At 50.0% G+C, this 17,912-nt stretch overlaps 1 protein-coding gene across 1 annotated transcript in view; it reads left to right on the top strand.

Moving 5' to 3' along the window:
* The window catches only part of NOS1 (nitric oxide synthase 1), a 71,738-nt gene that overhangs the window by 38,865 nt on the left and 14,961 nt on the right, over positions 1-17,912 (top strand). Inside the window, exons 10-20 of the mRNA XM_069497505.1 lie at positions 1,692-1,793; positions 3,247-3,441; positions 3,824-3,909; positions 6,310-6,454; positions 7,787-7,891; positions 8,442-8,500; positions 9,499-9,600; positions 11,240-11,356; positions 15,681-15,855; positions 16,767-16,905; positions 17,349-17,427. Of these exons, the coding sequence (XP_069353606.1) occupies positions 1,692-1,793; positions 3,247-3,441; positions 3,824-3,909; positions 6,310-6,454; positions 7,787-7,891; positions 8,442-8,500; positions 9,499-9,600; positions 11,240-11,356; positions 15,681-15,855; positions 16,767-16,905; positions 17,349-17,427 (1,304 nt within the window). The remainder of the gene's footprint in view (positions 1-1,691; positions 1,794-3,246; positions 3,442-3,823; positions 3,910-6,309; positions 6,455-7,786; positions 7,892-8,441; positions 8,501-9,498; positions 9,601-11,239; positions 11,357-15,680; positions 15,856-16,766; positions 16,906-17,348; positions 17,428-17,912) is intronic.

Raw genomic sequence — 17,912 nt, 5'->3', positions numbered from 1 at the left:
CAGCCTTGCTGCACACTGGTGGCACCTGGGGAGCTTTATGATGCCTGAGTCACACTCCCTGGGGTTCTGATGTCATCGCTCTCGGGTATGGCCTGGGCATCAGCATTGTGCAAAGCTCCCTGGGAGCTTTTACCAGGTAGCCACTGATCCGTGCAAACTTCTGGAAAAGGAAAAGACATTTGAGGCAATTTCCATGAGCATGGCTCAAGTTGCATTTGAGGATTTTTTTTTTTTTAAGTCATAGAGGGTTTTTTTTCCCTGCAATTAATTTCTATTCTTTTAACCAAAATAGAATAACAATAACAGCATGACTGGCTGTACATACTTTCCTCTGTCATAAACTAACCCGAGTTTTATATGTATTTATGTAAAGCGGCATCAAATTTCTTACTTTTTGCCAATGTGTCACTCATAGAGACCCCAAACAGATCCTAACGCCTCGGCCTCAAAGAGTGAATTAATAAGTCTGTGTTCTGATCTCTGCTTACATTTCAGTTGCAAAGAGTAGTTACCGGGTAACCTAAATGAGACTCTCTCCCACCCCAGCCCTCCAATCCCAACTGCCATTATGTACAAATGCTGACAGCTGGGGCCGGGAAGAAATTTGCTCAAACCTAAGAAATTGCTGTATTCGAGCTCTGTAATGAGACCTCGGTTCCCACTGGTGACTGGTATTGACAGAGGAAGTGAAAAGTGGGACTTTAATTAATGCATTTGCTACTGGGTCTTCCCTGCTCCTGACACCAACTCCTGCTCCTGCCTTCGCTGTAACATGCATGTCATGAGTTGTTTTTTGCGAGTAACTTTGCCAAAGGCATCGGCTTGATGGGGAGTCGCTCACGAGTCTTAGACGTTAAACATCTTCCTGGGCTCCAAATCCAAGGCCAACTGGCTCTGTGGACCTTGGACAAGTCCAGGCACCTCTGTATGACTCAGTTTCCCCATCTGTCAGAAGGGGTCCAACAGGTGTCCCCATGAGCTCAAAGCACCCATGATGATAAGTAATATCCCTTCCCGGGGTGGAGTAGGATGGATGCGGAGATCTTCGTACTAGGAAGCAGATGATGTCACTCGCGGACCTACATCTCTTCTTAAAATGCTCCAAAGACCCCATCCCATCACATCTGGAATAAAATCCTGACTCCTTGGCACGCCCTTCAAGGTCCTACATCATCCAGTCCTGCCTCACCACCCTCCAAACCCACTGGCCTTTCTGTGTCTCACACGGCCCAAGCCTGACCGCACCCCAGGGCCTTTGCACTTGCTGTTTTCTCTGTATGGAACATTTGCCTCCCCAATCTGCAAATGTCTTCTCATCACTTAGGTCCCACCTTGTATGCAGTGGCCTTCCCTGACCTCCCTGCCCACATGACCCCAGCCCCCACATTCCTCTCCATCCCATTTCCTTGTCTTAATCCCTTCCCAGGAATTAGCACGTGTCACAATATGAACTGTCTCTCCCATCCATTAGCGCATAAGCTTAATAATTAAAGGACCAGCCAAGTCTCTAGTTTCCTGCTGCCAGTCGGGCCTCAATAAAAACAGCCTTTAAGTGAGTGAGTGAGTTAATTGTCTGTGAATGAGCTGATTAACTAATTAAGAAATTAATGAAGGACACTAGTCCTGTCCTTCTTTCATCTGAAACCCAGAGGTGCCCCAGCCTGTGAGTGTGTGTTTCCTTGCGCTTTCAGGAAGTGGCCAAGAAGATGGATTTAGACACGAGGAAGACGTCCTCCCTGTGGAAGGACCAGGCGCTGGTGGAGATCAACATTGCCGTCCTCTACAGCTTCCAGGTAGCGCCGGGCCCTCGCCACCGGGGCCACTCCGCAAACGGGAGCTGAAACCTTTCCGAGCCTCGGTGCAGACGGGCGAGAGACCGCACGTCCGGAAACCGCCTTTGGGGAGATTCCGTCCACGAGCGGGGTCTCCCTCCTGTCCGGTGTGGCTCTCGGGTGGGGACCATTTGGTGAAGAGATGAACACATGAGGGTGGGGTGTTGTGACTTGTTGTTTAGGGTTCTTAGAATTGAGATAACAGAGCATCCTGTGTGTCTTGTCATCTCTTAGGGACTCAGATGATCACGTACCGGAGACAAATACTCACCGTCATTGTCAGAAACACATAGGCCCCTAAATGCACGTGGCTCTGCAGCAAACAGTATTATAGCAGGATGGCTACGAAATTGATCAGCTTAACCACGATACTTTGGAAGGAGGAGGACATTATTAATAATTATAGTAATTATGCCAGGACAGTAGGGAATAAACCAAGATTCTCCTGGGCAAACCAGGCAACCTAGAGAGTAGAGGTCACTGTCATAGAGACTGTCTTTGTCCTTTGGGGGCTTCCGGTCTAGGCAGCTGGACCCCCAGAGTCGCACATGCCAGGCACACACAGTTGGCAGAATGGACGTGTTAAATCGAGCCATGGCTAGAGATGATCAGAAGCCATAGGTCCCCGTGTCAGGTGTGGGGAGGACGGGTACAATAAAGGAAATCAAAGGCAAGGGACGAGTTCAGACGGGACAAGAGGAAAGGAGGCCACGTCCCTTCTTCCTTAACCACGGAGGAAGAGAGGTTTGAGGAGCGTGGCTTGTGTGCTGGGAGACTGGTACGTGGGCTGGCAAACCACAGACAGCAGGGATATGAGTGAGATGAATATGGAAAAGAGAAAAATGCAGGCAGGGCGCGAGGTTTTGTGGGCAGAGGGAGAAATCATGGGTTAGACAAGATGTAAATTCCAACCTGCCAACCAGAGCAGGGCCCTGCGCCCCCGTACCCAGACATCCTGTCTACCCCCACCTCTGCTGTGATTTACTCGTTTTAGTTTTTAAGCAACTCATCTTTATTACTTAAAAATCTGCATTTTAAGAGGATTTGATATCAGGACCCTAAATGGAGAGCCAGAATTGGTTGACATAAACAAAAGGTAATTGTAATGTTAAATAAATAAACGAGCAAAGGCAAAGAAAACAAAGTTGTTCGATTCTAGCTAGATACTGCCTGAGGCTCTTCTCTCTTCTTAAAAAACGATGGGGGGACGACGGGAGGGGGAAAGACTGGTAAGATTGACAAGAAAGGTGTTAAAGACACGTTGGCACCAAATGGGGACTCTCTCCTGGGTCCATTACTCGGCTTATCGTCTCCGGGACCACCGCCCTTTGGGAAACGCTGCTCTATGAGAACGGGGTCCCCAAAACCTCAGCTTCTCTTACCTCCTGACTCCTTGTCCCCTCTCCTCCCACAGAGTGACAAAGTGACCATCGTTGACCACCACTCTGCCACCGAGTCCTTCATCAAGCACATGGAGAACGAGTACCGCTGCCGGGGGGGCTGCCCGGCCGACTGGGTGTGGATCGTGCCACCCATGTCCGGCAGCATCACGCCCGTGTTCCACCAGGAGATGCTCAACTACCGGCTCACCCCCTCCTTCGAGTACCAGGTCCCGCCCCCTCCCTGCCGCTTCCTGTTGCTAAGTCTTCCGCATCCAGCGTGTGTGTTCATTCAGTTCGTTTAGTTCTTTCCAGGAGAGCACTTTGACACTCAGTGGCTGCGTGTGGCTGGTGGCTGCCATAGCAGACAGCACAGGTCTAGCTGCAAGACCAGCAGAGACGACTGCGTCGTCAGGGGTCGCAGGAAGAGGGTGTAGGGGCGGAGCAGGAGCGGCTAGCAGGGCAGTGCAGGGGCTGGACCGGCCGCCGGCAGAATCCCTCCCTTCAAGGGCAGTGGGTTGGGCACCCCCAGGCCCCAGGCAGCCCTGAGCGTCCCCGGGAGGAGGCAGATGCTCTGACCACAGTGACCAGCATCCTCTCCTCTCTGCGCAGCCTGATCCTTGGAACACCCACGTCTGGAAAGGCACCAACGGGACCCCCACAAAGCGGCGAGCCATCGGCTTCAAGAAGCTGGCGGAGTGAGTCTCCTGCGGGGGAGGGGGGGACGTGCCCACAAACTCAGAGAGGCCCAGAAAGGAAGCTGGGCAGATGCTTGCACCCTGCGACCTCTCGGAGGATGTGATTGCTCCGTTTTCTCCAGCCGCCATATGCCTGAATCTGAGATTCGAATGTTGCCCTCAGCTCCTCTTCTTCCCAATCCCACTTTCCTTGGCCCCATTTCCTAGACTTTTGTCCCAGAGGCAGGGACATGTCGGTGAACCAGCTCTCCTAACAACAGGAACAGGAATGCCTTGATTTGCAATGTTTGCCGATTTCCATGGTGTAAATATTCCCCCACTGTGGCCAATTTTCAGTTACCGACAGAATCACTGAACCCAGAGTAGGGATGTCAGCTCCAGGACACCGTTGCCTAGAGAGCACCCTGGTCCGGGGCTGAACCCTAACTTCACCCACTCATTTACTAAATCATTCATTCATTTAGCCAACAAGTAAGTGCTGAGTGCCTCTCTGTGACAGGCACCATGTGAGGCCCCACGGACGTCATGGCAAGCTAGACAAATGTGGTCCTTGCTCTCGTGAAGCTCACAGTCATTCATTTGTCAAAGAGTTACACGAATGCAGTATATGTGGCAGCTGTGGCAGGTGCCACTGAGGAATGGTTCAGGGACATAATAATGGTTCACGGAGTTTGGGAAGTCAGGGAGGGCTTCCTGGAGGAGGTGACCATGGAGCTGAAGAATGAGATGAAAAAAGTTTAACTGAGCAAAGAGGAAATGGAAGGGGATTATGGCCCAAGACTACTGAGGAGTGATTTTCCCGAAGAACACTTAGCCAGCCAGGGAACCAGTCAACAGGAAGGATGGGACTGACCTGGACGTTTTCGTGGGGATGCCAGCCTTGTGCCCAAAAAAGGAGAGGCCCACTAGTCCACTCAGCAGAGACTGCTGTTTGTAGCTAACTTTGGGGCAAGAGAGATCGGTATGAACTAAGCTACTTACTCTCTTTCCTCAGCCCCCTCGAGTCCAGAACTCTATATGTATCATGGCTAGGTGGACGACAGGTGCCATCTAAGCTGGGGATCCCAGAGCAAGGCATGGGTGGGCCTTGCAGGGAGTCCAGCCTGGCTCCATTAATGTGGCCCATGGGGTCTCTGTCCCTCTCTCTCTACTTCCTCCCCCGTCCCGCCCTCCAGCCCAGCGAGAACACATCAGCAGGCATCTTTCCTGTCAATCATATCTCAGGCACTCTCCGCTCTCCGGGAGGGCAACCGTTGGCTTCAGTTCAGTTCTGTCTCTGGAGGAGGAAGGGAGGGAGAAGTCTAAAACGTTAATTGCACTATTAAGTTTTGGGTAGTAACAATGGGAATTAATTATAGATGCATTTCTATGCTCAAATCATTCAAAGGGAACCCTCCTGGTACCTGTTATTCTGTCTGTTTCTCCCCCTTAGCTCGGAGTCTTCCTGCAGCGTAGGTGGCTGCCCTGTTTCTAAAAAATAATGAATTTACCACCAGTAAGCACCAGGTGGGGGATAATTAGCAATTTGTCTACACCGAGATTCCGTGTTGGAACAGGGAGGCTTGCTCAAAAGCCCGGGGTACTCCTGAGCCCCTGACCTCTCTGCCCCCCACCCCCACCGCCCCCTGCCCGGTAGCAGGGAGGGAAGGAGCAATGGTTCGGGCTTCTCTGTTGAGCTAGAAAGAGGATGGAGTTGACATTTAAACTCCCCAGGGCTTCGGTGGCAGCATCTTTTAACATTCATAATGTCTTTAGATAGATATTTATTTAGTGCCTATTAGGTACCAGGCTCTGCGCAAGATCCCAGATGTGCAATGACGAATAAACCAGACCTGACCCTTCCTTTGTGAATCTGTAAAGCTCTAAAATTCTTTCCAGCTCAATGCGTGGTGACATATTAGTGATTCATTTCTCTCTCTATGTCTGTCAATCACACACACACACACACACACACACACACACGAATATGAGCCTCATGACCTCTACATCTTCATAGCTATGTTGTCTAAGTCCTTCAGCTCCTGTAACATTGCCCGACACATAGGCACTCAACAAATATTTGGCAGACAGAGGAATGAGTGACTCTCCTGGGGCAATGCTTGGCAGACCAAGCTTCTTAAGACTGGGATCCATCAGTCAAATTACAAACTAGCAAAACTAACCATCTGTTTTAACTCATAACTAATTGCTCCAGGGGGATTTAATGAAGGAGTCAATATGGTACCTAAACTCAGGGGCTTCAAGGATGTCTTGGAGGGACCCCCAGAGTCATCAAAGATCAAGAAAGTACCTGTTAAATTTCACGGGTCACGGTTCTTGCCCAAAAGTCCCAATCAATCCGACATCTTCTCTCCCTTTCTCCGTTTCCCATTTCTCCTCTCCATCCTCGTCTCCCCACAGAGCCGTCAAGTTCTCAGCCAAGCTGATGGGGCAGGCTATGGCCAAGAGGGTCAAAGCCACCATCCTCTATGCCACAGAGACAGGCAAGTCACAAGCCTATGCCAAGACCTTGTGCGAGATCTTCAAACACGCCTTTGATGCCAAGGTGGGTAGGGGCCAGCTCCCCAGCCTCTTGTGGTAAATAAAGATGGGAAGGAGACACAGGGAAGTAACGAGAGAAGAACCCTTTGATAGTGGATGAAAGTATACCCAAAGATGCCCATGAGCTCCCATACCCACATTTGCATAAATCTCAGGGGACAGCGGTGTCCCTGTCCCCATGACTCCTATAGGGGTCCAGGAGTCTCAAAATGAAATCCCTATCTCTAGAGCAAAATGTTAAAGGGTTACTAAGAAACCATTCTGAAGTCAGTTTGGGAAGCTCTGCGTGAAATACAGTTCAATGGATTTCCTTGCTACAGGACTTCTCAGTGCCTTTAAGCTATGACAGTGTATTATAATCTCCAAAAGAGGAGCGGATAGAACATAAATGCTTCCCAAACGTATTTGAGCATGGACCACTTATTTTCATGGAGCATCCCAGGAGACTGGGCTGCCCATTTTGAGGAATGTTCCTCAGATAAGACAAAGAGCAACAAACTTTTCCTAAGACAGGTGTCTCAGACTTGTTGGGCCCAAGTGCTCCACACAGCAGGATGGGGGATCAGGGAGGAAGCTTAGCAGAGTTGCCCAGATACCGCCAGGTCATTCCCAGCCTAAATGGGGTCAGGAAGAATCAAGAATGAATTGGGCCGGGCGCGGTGGCTCACGCCTGTAATCCTAGCATTCTGGGAGGCCGAGGTGGGCGGATCGTTTGAGCTCAGGAGTTCGAGACCAGCCTGAGCAAGAGCGAGACCCCATCTCTACTAAAAATAGAAAGAAATTATATGGACAGCTAAAAAAATATATATATAGAAAAAATTAGCCGAGCATGGTGGTGCATGCCTGTAGTCCCAGCTACTCGGGAGGCTGAGACAGGAGGATCGCTTGAGCCCAGGAGTTTGAGGTTGCTGTGAGCTAGGCTGACGCCACGGCACTCACTCTAGCCTGGGCAACAGAGTGAGACTCTGTCTCAAAAAAAAAAAAAAAAAAAGAATGAATTGGAAGCAGCACAAGGACTTCCATCAAAAGCTGTCTCTACTGGCAGCCAATCTCTTGGACCATTGCCCCAGACTCCCGACAGTCCTTCAGGCCACAGTGACCATAGTAAGGTCCCACACCACCAATAAGCTTTTAGTTCTTCCCACTTGAGCCCATTGAAATATTGACACCCCAGAACCTTGCTTCTCCTTCCAAAGGAGATGGATCAGAATGACTCGCCTGTTTCCTTTCTCCCTTCTTCTGCTCCTCCCTCGCTTTGTGTTTCTCCTCCTTCTCTCTCCTTGTCACCTTCTTCCTTCTTCCCCCCCACCCTGTGCGTTTGCCCCTGCCCACCTAGGTGATGTCCATGGAAGAATATGACATCGTGCACCTGGAACATGAAACTCTGGTCCTGGTGGTCACCAGCACCTTTGGCAATGGAGACCCCCCTGAGAACGGGGAGGTAAGATGAGCGCTCACCTGTCCTAGCGTGTGGCTCCATCATCCAGGAGAAGGAAGGGCCGCAGTTGGGACCCTTCCCTACACCCGCCATTCAGTAGCGAACCTTCTCAGAGCCTCCAAGCCAGTGTCCTCGATGAGGATCCAAGTTAGGCAAAGATTGGACAATTCTAAGTTCTCAGTCTAGTGGTGTCCACTGGTTAGCTGGTCCCTAGTGGAAATGTTGTCACCTAAGTGAGCTACTTGTTTGGAATGGGTGCTCCAATCATGGGCTTGGTGGCCCCTGCTCCAGATGAGGGACGTAGGGACGGTGTTTTCATAGAGAGAAGGCTACACGGGGCAGTTGTGTGCTGGGGAGGGGGGTCCATACCTGCAGTCGCTTAAACAGGTGGCCCTTGCAGTGCATGCGCAGCCTGAGTCCCCGGCCACCCCTGCCTTCCCGGCTCCCGGGCACTGTCAGCCTGTGCCAGCCGGGACCCCAGACCCTCGGTGCCCGACCCGATTGCAGATTCACTAACACGTTTCATGTTTCACTCGTCTCTTTCGGCCCCCAGAAATTCGGCTGTGCGTTGATGGAAATGAGGCATCCCAACTCCATACAGGGGGAAAGGAAGTAAGTGAATGACCCCTCCAGGGTCACCCGACACCACCCCCCGGTAACTGGACATTGACTTTGGGTACCTAGAGTTCCACAGTTGAGTTCTGGGTGGTGGTTGAGACCTAAAGTCCCTTTGTGACCGATTTTAGCTGGGCTCAGGGGAGGGGGGGTTCTGCAGTCCACTGGAGCTGATATTTTGGTTTCCCACTAAGTCACTTCACAGCCTTGTGCCTCAGTTTCTTTTTCCAATCGGATAGAGATTATAATTCCTGCCTTCGCTTTCTCACTGGTAAGAATCAAATCAGAAGCCAGATGTAAGCGCACTGGGCAAATATCGCTCTTACAATTCTCCCCCCTTGGAAACCTCCATTCAGCATCAGCGAAAGGAGCTTCTTTCCTTCCACCTTTCCTGTGTGACGTTCGCAGTGGGGTTGCAGCTGACGTAGAGCTTGAGTTTAAAAGATAAGATAAGATAGAGCATAAGATAAAAAATACCTGTAGTCAAGAGACGTTCATGGTGGAATTGAATGGAAAGGTTGTGTTCCGAAGGTATCTGGTAAGGCGGAAAACATCTGTAACCAAAATCACCCTGAACGGAGCTTCAGGTGTGCCCTGTACCCATAAGGTATAGGACACATGCCGTGTGCACGCTGAGCTGCCTTTCGGTGAGGCCAACTCAGTGTCCCCTCCCGCACGGAGCAGATCCCTGGCTCCGAAGGTGAGCATCAAATCCTGTAGCCGCTGGCGCTTCGAGGCTGTGTCGTGCAGGGAGTCCCTGCTGGTTTTCTTTGTGTCCCGAACATGTTGCCAGACTCACATACGTTCAATACCCAGGGGAGGGACGATCGCTGAGTCCCTTGCGGTCGGCCCTCCTGCTGCGCCCGGCTCCAGCGTCTTAGTCCTCACTCTCCCTTCCCCTCTCCCCTCCCACCCCGTCCTGGGTGGACTCCCAGCAGGCTTCCCCTCACCCCTCCTTCAGGGAGAGATAGGGCACCATCGATTCTCCCCTCTAGGTACCCGGAACGCTTGCGTTTCTTTCCCCGTAAAGGGCCTCCCCTCCCCCGTGGTGACACGGAAGTCCACGGTCTGGCTGCAGCCCGTGACAGCCAGCGCAGGTAGAGTGTGCATGTGCACACGTGTGCGTGCATGTGTGTGCAGGTGCGTGCGTGCGTGCCCAATGCCCGAGCCTCCAAGGCCGCATCCGGGGTCTCAAGGAGACCTGAGTTCTAACCCGAGCTGCGTCACTAACTCTCTAAGTAACCTTGAGCAGGTCACTTGACCTCTGTGGGCCTCAGTCTTTCTCATCTGCCAAATGGGGAGAAATCAGCCCCGCCCTGCCCCCCTCTGGGGCCTACGATCTATGGAAGGATAACAACAAAGAGGAAAGAAAGCATTTGGAGAAACCCCCAGCCTCCTACAAATGCACGTGCTGTTATTTTTACCCACGACCATCAACCGTTCCCCCGATACTAACACAGCCACCGCCTGATATGTTGCATGGCTTATTTGGAGAAGTGACTCAATGTGAGACTATTTTAGGGCAGAAAATACACTTACGTATATTTAGAACTTTCCTGATGCTGGAGCAAAACCTTTGAAGAACATCCAGCCCAGAAATTCTGCTGCCAGAGTGCACAATTTCTTTCTTTCCTTCTTTTTTTCTTCTTTGTCTTTTGTACTCAGATTTGTGTGTTGGGTTTTTGTCTTGAGTTTGGGCTTTTGGTTTGGGGTTTTGGTTGTTTGTTTGGTCTTGGGGGGATTTTTTGTTTGTTTTTGCATTACTTTGTTCTGCTGTGTCTAAGAACAAAACTTACCAAGTTTAGAGGAAAACTGAGAAACTGGAATTTTCTTTTTTAAGTCTTAAGGCTCCTGTGCCTCTCATGCTGAGATTTGAACCCCAGTGACATTGTTCTTCACTTTCAAAACAATTTCATCAAAAATGCCATCTCACTTCTTGCAGACGTTAGTGCTGAACATTTTTCATGTTTACTTGAAATGTGAAATGTGACAGACCCCCGAAAAGTCTAAGGACCCAAACTGTACGGAAGGAGAATGTGGAATGCAATAGCCCAACACTGTGCGGTAGAACCTTCTACAATCACGTAGCTGTTTCTATCTGTCCACTGCAGCAGCCAGTAGCCACACATGGCTGTTGAGCACCTGAAACGTGGCTGGTGCAAGTGAGGAACAGAATTTTTCATTGCCTTTTAATTCGAGTTAATTAATTGATAATTAATTATTCAAACAGCCACATTTCGCTGGTGGCTACCATATTGACTAGCATGAGCCTAGTTCCTGGGAGCCTGTTAGAAATGCAGAATCCCAGGCCCATCCCAGACCTACGGAATCAGAATCTGCATGTTAACGAGATCCCAGGATGGTACTTGTGCCCATTAAAAACTGGGAAGCAAAGAAGCATAGTCCAGTGGTTTAGAATGTAGTTGGTTCTATTCCTGGCTTCTTACTGATTAAATCATTTTAACTCTGCAGGTCTTGAGTTTCCTGAGTTAGGCGTGGCCAGAAACTTGTTAAGTACAGACAGGGTCAAGTGCAGATGGACAGGTATCGTTGTGGTGGGTGTGGGTGAGATGGTGCATTAGAGAAGAGCCCATAGCATAGGAGTGCGGTGGTTTGACTCTGCACACCAGAGGAGACCCTAGAACCAGGACTGGTGACTTGAAGGTCCACCAGGGGTGCTGACCTCAGGATGGGGACTCCGAGCCAGAGCTCACACGCTCTCTTTGGTTTTGGCAGGAGCTACAAGGTCCGATTCAATAGCGTCTCTTCCTACTCTGACTCCCAGAAATCATCCGGCGATGGGCCCGACCTCAGAGACAACTTTGAGAGTGCCGGACCCCTGGCCAATGTGAGGTGAGCAGGGGGTCAGGAGAGCAGGGGGTCCTGGGGGGCTGGACCTAGTTGCAAAGTGGGCTCTTGGTGGTATGGAGGGGTCTCCAAGCCAGCTGCATCCTGGTTGTCCGGGACCCCTCCCACCCCTGAAAGCACACTTCCCAGTTTCCCATGTGCCATTTTTGATCCTTTCTGTGACTTCTCTTCCCATACACATCATCGCCCAAGATTCACCTCTTCATTTGTGCTGAAGGATATTAATCTCTAGATGTTGCCCAATAAGCTGCCCTTCCCAGTGGCTACACTGTGCACTATGTAGAAGCTTCTGGAGAAGCTGTCTTCATAGTCCTGCTATGACTCAGTGGTTCTCAACCCTGGATGCAGATCAAAGTCACCGGGGATGTTTGCAATGTACCAACACGACCCCCAAGCCCCACCTCCAGACATTCTGATGTCACTGGTCTAGAACCAGGCCCAAGCATGCCTTTTGTTTCCTTTAACTCTCCCCAATTAACTCAGATGGGCAGCCAGATTTGAAAAATATTGGCCTATCCCTGTGTTTCCAAAAGCATAGTCACATACCATGAGATAATTTTAGGAGGTATGTGCACAAATATTTCATATTTCAACAGTCATGTATTCGGTTTAATGAGTATTTGGAAAGAGAGAAAACCGAGGGCGTCAAACCCTTGGCCTCATGACTTGTGGTCGAGACGAGGCTGATGTGGGCAGCCCCGGAGGAGGAACGTCCAGACCTGGCCACGAATCTCTCAGCCCTTCCCTAATTGAACCTCTTCCATCAGTACTCAGAGCAATGCTTGCTAGACGGTACAGACCACTGGGCTCTTACTACTGAAATATCTATCGTGTCGACAAGTACGTTTTTTTTAATAGACTTTATTTTTTTAAAAGCAATTTTAGGTTGATGGGGAAAAATGAGCAGAAAGTACAGAGGGTTCCTGTCCCCACACCCATAGTCTCTGCGACTCTGAGCATCCCACACCAGAGCAGTACATTTATTAGAACCGACCAACCTACATTGACACGTCATTATCGGCCAGAGTCCACAGTTTACATCAGGGGTTCACTCTTGGCCTGGCGCATCCTCTGTGGGTTTTGACGTCAGTACATTTACGAGCTCAACATTGAAACATCAGTTCTGGAGTCCGACAAACCCATTTTTCCCTTATTAAATCTATCGTCGCAGGGGGTTGGCAAAATGCCTGCAGGCCAGATCCCAGCCTGGTCTTCTATAACCCATGAGCAGAGAATGATTTTTTTTTTTTTTTTTTTTTTTTTTTTTTTTTTTTTGTTGAGACAGAGTCTCACTTTGTTGCCAAGGCTAGAGTGAGTGCCGTGGCGTCAGCTTAGCTCACAGCAACCTCAGACTCCTCGGCTTAAGCGATCCTACTGCCTCAGCCTCCCAAGTAGCTGGGACTACAGGCATGCGCCACTATGCCCGGCTAATTTTTTCTATATAGATTTTTAGTTGTCCATATAATGTCTTTCTATTTTTAGTAGAGACGGGGTCTCGCTCAGGCTGGTCTCGAACTCCTGACCTTGAGCAATCCACCCGCCTCGGCCTCCCAGAGTGCTAGGATTACAGGCGTGAGCCACCGCGCCCGGCCGAGAATGATTTTTTTACCAATGAACATTTGGAATTAATTTGATGATAGAAAACCTTGCCTTGGAACCCCAGTTAAGCAAAATGTTATGCTCGCCAAAAAACAATTCTGTTCTTCTCATGAGTAGACCTGTATTATAAAAAAAAAATTGTACCCAAGTATTATTACTGTGTTTTTAATTTTATCCATTAAAAAATGGTGCAGGAATTTTTCTTTCTTGTTATGTAGTACCTACATACGAGGTTCAATTTTGTTTCTTGGCCTGCAAGCATAAAATTCCTAGCCATCTGACCCCACATATAAAAACTCCTGGTTTAGAGACTTAAAATAGGAATTTTGAAATCGTAAGGTGGAAATCGTGGTGCCAACGTGAGTGTAGCAGTCACTATGGTCTGGGTCTTTGGGTCCATCGAGACAGGTATTAATGAATGAACTACCTGAACCGTCATGCACTGGTGAATGCAAAAATTGGGATTCTTGGTCCATTTGGGCTACTATAACAAAATACCATAAACTGGGTGGCTTGGAAACAACAGAAACTTCTAGAGGCTGGGAAGTCCAAGATGAAGGTGCCGGCAAATTCAGTGTCTGGTGAGGGCCTGCTCTCTGCTTCATAGATGGTGCTTTCTAGATGTGTCCTCACAGGGTAGAAGGAGCGAACTAGCTCCTCCAGGCCTGATTTACAAGGGCACTAATCTCATTCAGGAGGGCTCCACCCTCATGACCTAACCACCTCCCACAGTCCCCGCCTTGTAATACCATCACCTCGGTGGTTAGGTTTCAACATAGGAATCTGGGCAGCGGGTGGCGGGGGACAAACATTCCCACCATGGCATTGGGCTTGATGAGCTAGTGAGTCAAAATGCAAAACAAGTTAAAGAGCACGAATAAGTAATTAAGAGCATCAGTGGTCGTCACATAGGGTGGACATCACAAGCCTAAATGACAGAGATTTGGGAAACGGCTTCACACGAAGCGTGACTCGTACTAGGAGGTTCCAGGTCTGCCTTGAGCCGAGGCTGAGGCAGGTGGCTTGGGGCAGGGGTGCCCTTTCCTGTCACTCCTCCAATCAGTCCACACATGGTTACGGTCTCTCTACCTGTCAGGCTGCCATCCTGCAAAAAAGAAGGTAAAGTTTCCAGATCCAGGAAGATCATGGGTTAAGGAATGATGGGGACATGCTGTCTAGTCCCACACACTGTATTTGGAAAGGCTGCAGGCCCCCAGGGACAGAGGGCAGGAAGGAGGGAGAGTGTGAATGCGGATGCCAACCCATGCTCACCTGCGTGTGATGGGTGAGGCACCTGGACCCACCCTGAGTTCACTCGCCGATGAGGGAGAGCCCCTTCCCAGCCTCCCCTCAATCCCTCCCCCCATCTCCGTCTGTCACCATCTGGTCCCCGTCATCCTAACAAGGAGCTTCAGGGACAGGGTCCCCACCCTGGGTGGAGTAGGTTAAGTAGCCCCACTCCTCGGCTTGTCTGAGGTGACAGTCTACCACAGAACTCTCTGCCCTTGGAAAGAAGTGGCGAGGTGGAGTGTTCTCGTCCTGCCTGTGAGCCTGCTCCTGTCCCTGAGAGCTCTAGCGCTATAGCCAAGACCAAGCCCTGGGAATGTGACAGGAGGCATCTGTAGGACTGTGACCTAGCCAGGCCAGAAAGGCCCATCGAGGACACAGCCCTCCCCTCCCCGTCCTCCATTCAAAGTGTCCCCAGCTCCACAGAGAGAAAAATCTCATGAACCTGACTTCTGCTAGTTCAAACGCTAACATTTTCTTGGTGGTATCTATGCAAAAACAAGATGTGTGAAGCAGGTTAATTTCAATGAATTACAAGGGGTGGAGCCAGAATATTTATCACCCTTTCATCCCCTTTTAGAAGAACCTGTTGACACTCCAACATTTGATGTGTCGATGACAAGTTCTTCTGGTCTGTTTGTTCATACGGGTCCACTCTGAGGACCACTATGTTCTAGTTTCATTATCTTTGTAGTTAAAACTACTCCAGTGTGTCACCTGTTGAACTCAAGCCTTCTGCCAACATAGACTGATTTCCCCGATGAGTCCAGCTTAGAGAAACACACACAAGAAACAGCCAGTGGCTCCAGGTCATTGCTATCTCCAGCTTGTCCTCTGTAGAACCGACTAGAATTTTCTCCTGACACCTAGAAGAGACCAGAAGAAATAAAGAAGAGGCCTTGAGAGCTCTTAGGGTTAAAGATAGCCTTCCATGGATAGGTTTGGGGTTGCCTGACCACCACCAGCTACACACAGTCCTTTCTGAGATACCGGATACATTAGTCTGCTCGGGCTGCCATAACAGAATACCATGGTCTGAGTAAAGGACCAAAATTTATTTTCTCATAGTTCTGAAAGGTAGAAGTCCAAGATCATGGTGCTAGCAGGGTTGGTTTCTGGTGAGGCCTCTGTTCCTGGCCTGCACACAGGCACCTTCTTGCTGGACATGAGAGAGAGAGAGAGAGAGAGCGCGCGCGCATGATAGTGAGCTCCTTTTCTTGAAAGGACACTAATTCTATAAAATTAGGGCCCCACCCCTATGACCTCATTTAACCTGAATTAGCTTCTTAAAGGTCCTATCTCCAAATAGAGTTGCACGGGAGGTTAGGGCTTCAATATGTGAATTTTCAGGGACACAATTCAGCCCCTAACACCAGACACCCCACAGTCCCCTCGCACAGACCTTCTCCCGTCTCCTCGACAGGTTCTCCGTGTTCGGCCTCGGCTCACGGGCGTACCCTCACTTTTGCGCCTTCGGACATGCCGTGGACACCCTCCTGGAAGAGCTGGGAGGAGAGAGGATCCTGAAGATGAGGGAAGGGGACGAGCTGTGTGGGCAGGAAGAGGCTTTCAGGACCTGGGCCAAAAAGGTCTTCAAGGTAATCTGGACCTCAGAGACTCGGGGGTAGAAGTAATGCTCCCCACACCCGCCAGAGACAGTACCTAAACTATCACGAAAGAGAAGGGGCCAGCCCAGTAGCTCATGCCTGTAATCCCAGCGCTTTGGAAGGTTGAGGTGGGAGGATCGCTTGAGACCAGGAGTTTGAGATCAACCAAAGCAAGAGTGAGACCCTTTCTCTACAAAAAATAAAACAATTAGCTGGGAGTGGTGGCTGGCATCTGTAGTCCCAGCTACTTGAGAGGCTGAGGCAGGAGGATCACTTGAGCCCAGGAGTCTGAGGTTGCAGTAAACTATGATGATGCCACTGCACTCTAGCCTGGGCAACAGAGCAAGACCCTGTCTCAGGAAAAAAATGTCCACACAGGCATCCAGACATTCGACATATTTTGCCTTTATATAATTTTAAAAATCTTTAGAGAAAGATGGATAGGAAATTCTAAGGTGTTTACTTTCTTTTTTAATGTTAAACCTCTATACATGTAGGTTTTAGGAATAAATGACACCATAGAATTGCATGTGAAGTAGAAGGTAGGTCTTAAAGGGTCAGTGGAAAATAGGATCTGTCCAGCATATCAAAGACATTCAAAAAATATAGGATGGATAGATGAAGGGAAGGAGGGAGGGAGGATGGATGGAAGGGTGGATGGATGGGTGGGTGAATGGATGTATGGGTGGGTGAATGGATGGATGGGTGGGTGAATGGATGGATGGGTGGGTGAAAAGAAGGAAGGGAGGGAGGAAAGGAAGGAAAGGAGGAGGAAAGAAGGAAGGATGGATGGATGGATGGATGTATTGGTGGGTGGAGGGATATATGCGATGACTTAGCGCTATTGGAGAAGAGACCCTCTTGGCTGAAAGATGTCATTGAAAGCCCTGTGCCCGCCACAGGCAGCCTGCGATGTGTTCTGCGTGGGGGATGACGTCAACATCGAGAAGGCAAACAACTCCCTCATCAGCAACGACCGCAGCTGGAAGAGGAACAAGTTCCGCCTCACCTATGTCGCTGAAGCTCCAGAACTTGCACAAGGTACTTCCCACCACCCTCTCAGGGGGCAGGGACACTCATGACAGCGGGGAAGGGGAAAGGTGGGAGATCTGCCCCACCCCAGAAGGTGCTCAGAGAAGATGGGCTTGGTTGCTTTGGTCCCCTGTAGTGCAGCCCTCCCAGGTGACTACACGGCTGCTGCCCCGAGCTCAGTAAAACGTGTGCGGGAAAGAGTCTCTTTCCAGGAACACACTGTGCTCCGCTGAACCAGCATCTTCTCAGCTTGGTTCACCCAAATTTGCTTTTGGTTCCGCCTTGTCCACAACCACCCCACCCAACCCAGCCAAGGCTGCCAGACCCCTGCTCTCCTATCTCTTCACACTGGAGGGCGGTGGAAACGTGAATAGAGTCTGCAAAAGGCTGGGGATGTTTATAAACCGCTGTTCAACCCCATCTCAGGAAGATCGTTGCTTCTCTCCCCACAGGTCTGTCCAATGTCCACAAAAAGCGAGTCTCCTCTGCCCGACTCCTCAGCCGTCAAAACCTGCAGAGCCCTAAATCCAGGTAAGAACGCCTCCGTTCACGCAGTCACCTGCCTCTGCTCCTAGACGCCACCGACACTGGGCGAGTGACTCGTTCGCTCCAAGGACTGGCTTCCTGGTTCCAACCATTGCAAAGTGCCGTAGGGACCCCGAGTGCTGCTTTGTGGCATCTGGGTTTCCTGCTTCTCCTTTTCCATGCTCCGACCCGAAGGGGTGGAAAAAGGAGATGGTGTTGATCAGTGTGGAAAGAGGAGAGAAAATGGTTTTATGAGCAATTTTTAGCAGTGGGCCACACCCCTGCAGAATTGCTAAATGTCCACCGTCCTGTAGCATCTTAGGCAGCAATCACTTTGCCATGGAGTACCGAAAAATGGCTACCCAGACTCCGCTTCAATTCCTTTGGGATGACGGGAGGTTCACTACCTCACAAAACAGCCCACTCTGTGTTTTAAAGTCCTAGTTGTTAGACATTATCTTAATATCTAACATAACCAAATCTCTTAATAT

This window comes from Eulemur rufifrons, chromosome 21 (assembly GCF_041146395.1).
Source record: "Eulemur rufifrons isolate Redbay chromosome 21, OSU_ERuf_1, whole genome shotgun sequence".
Lineage (NCBI taxonomy): Eukaryota > Metazoa > Chordata > Mammalia > Primates > Lemuridae > Eulemur > Eulemur rufifrons.
The sequence above is the reverse complement of the archived record's forward strand: the minus strand, read 5'-3'. Positions and strand labels throughout refer to the sequence as shown.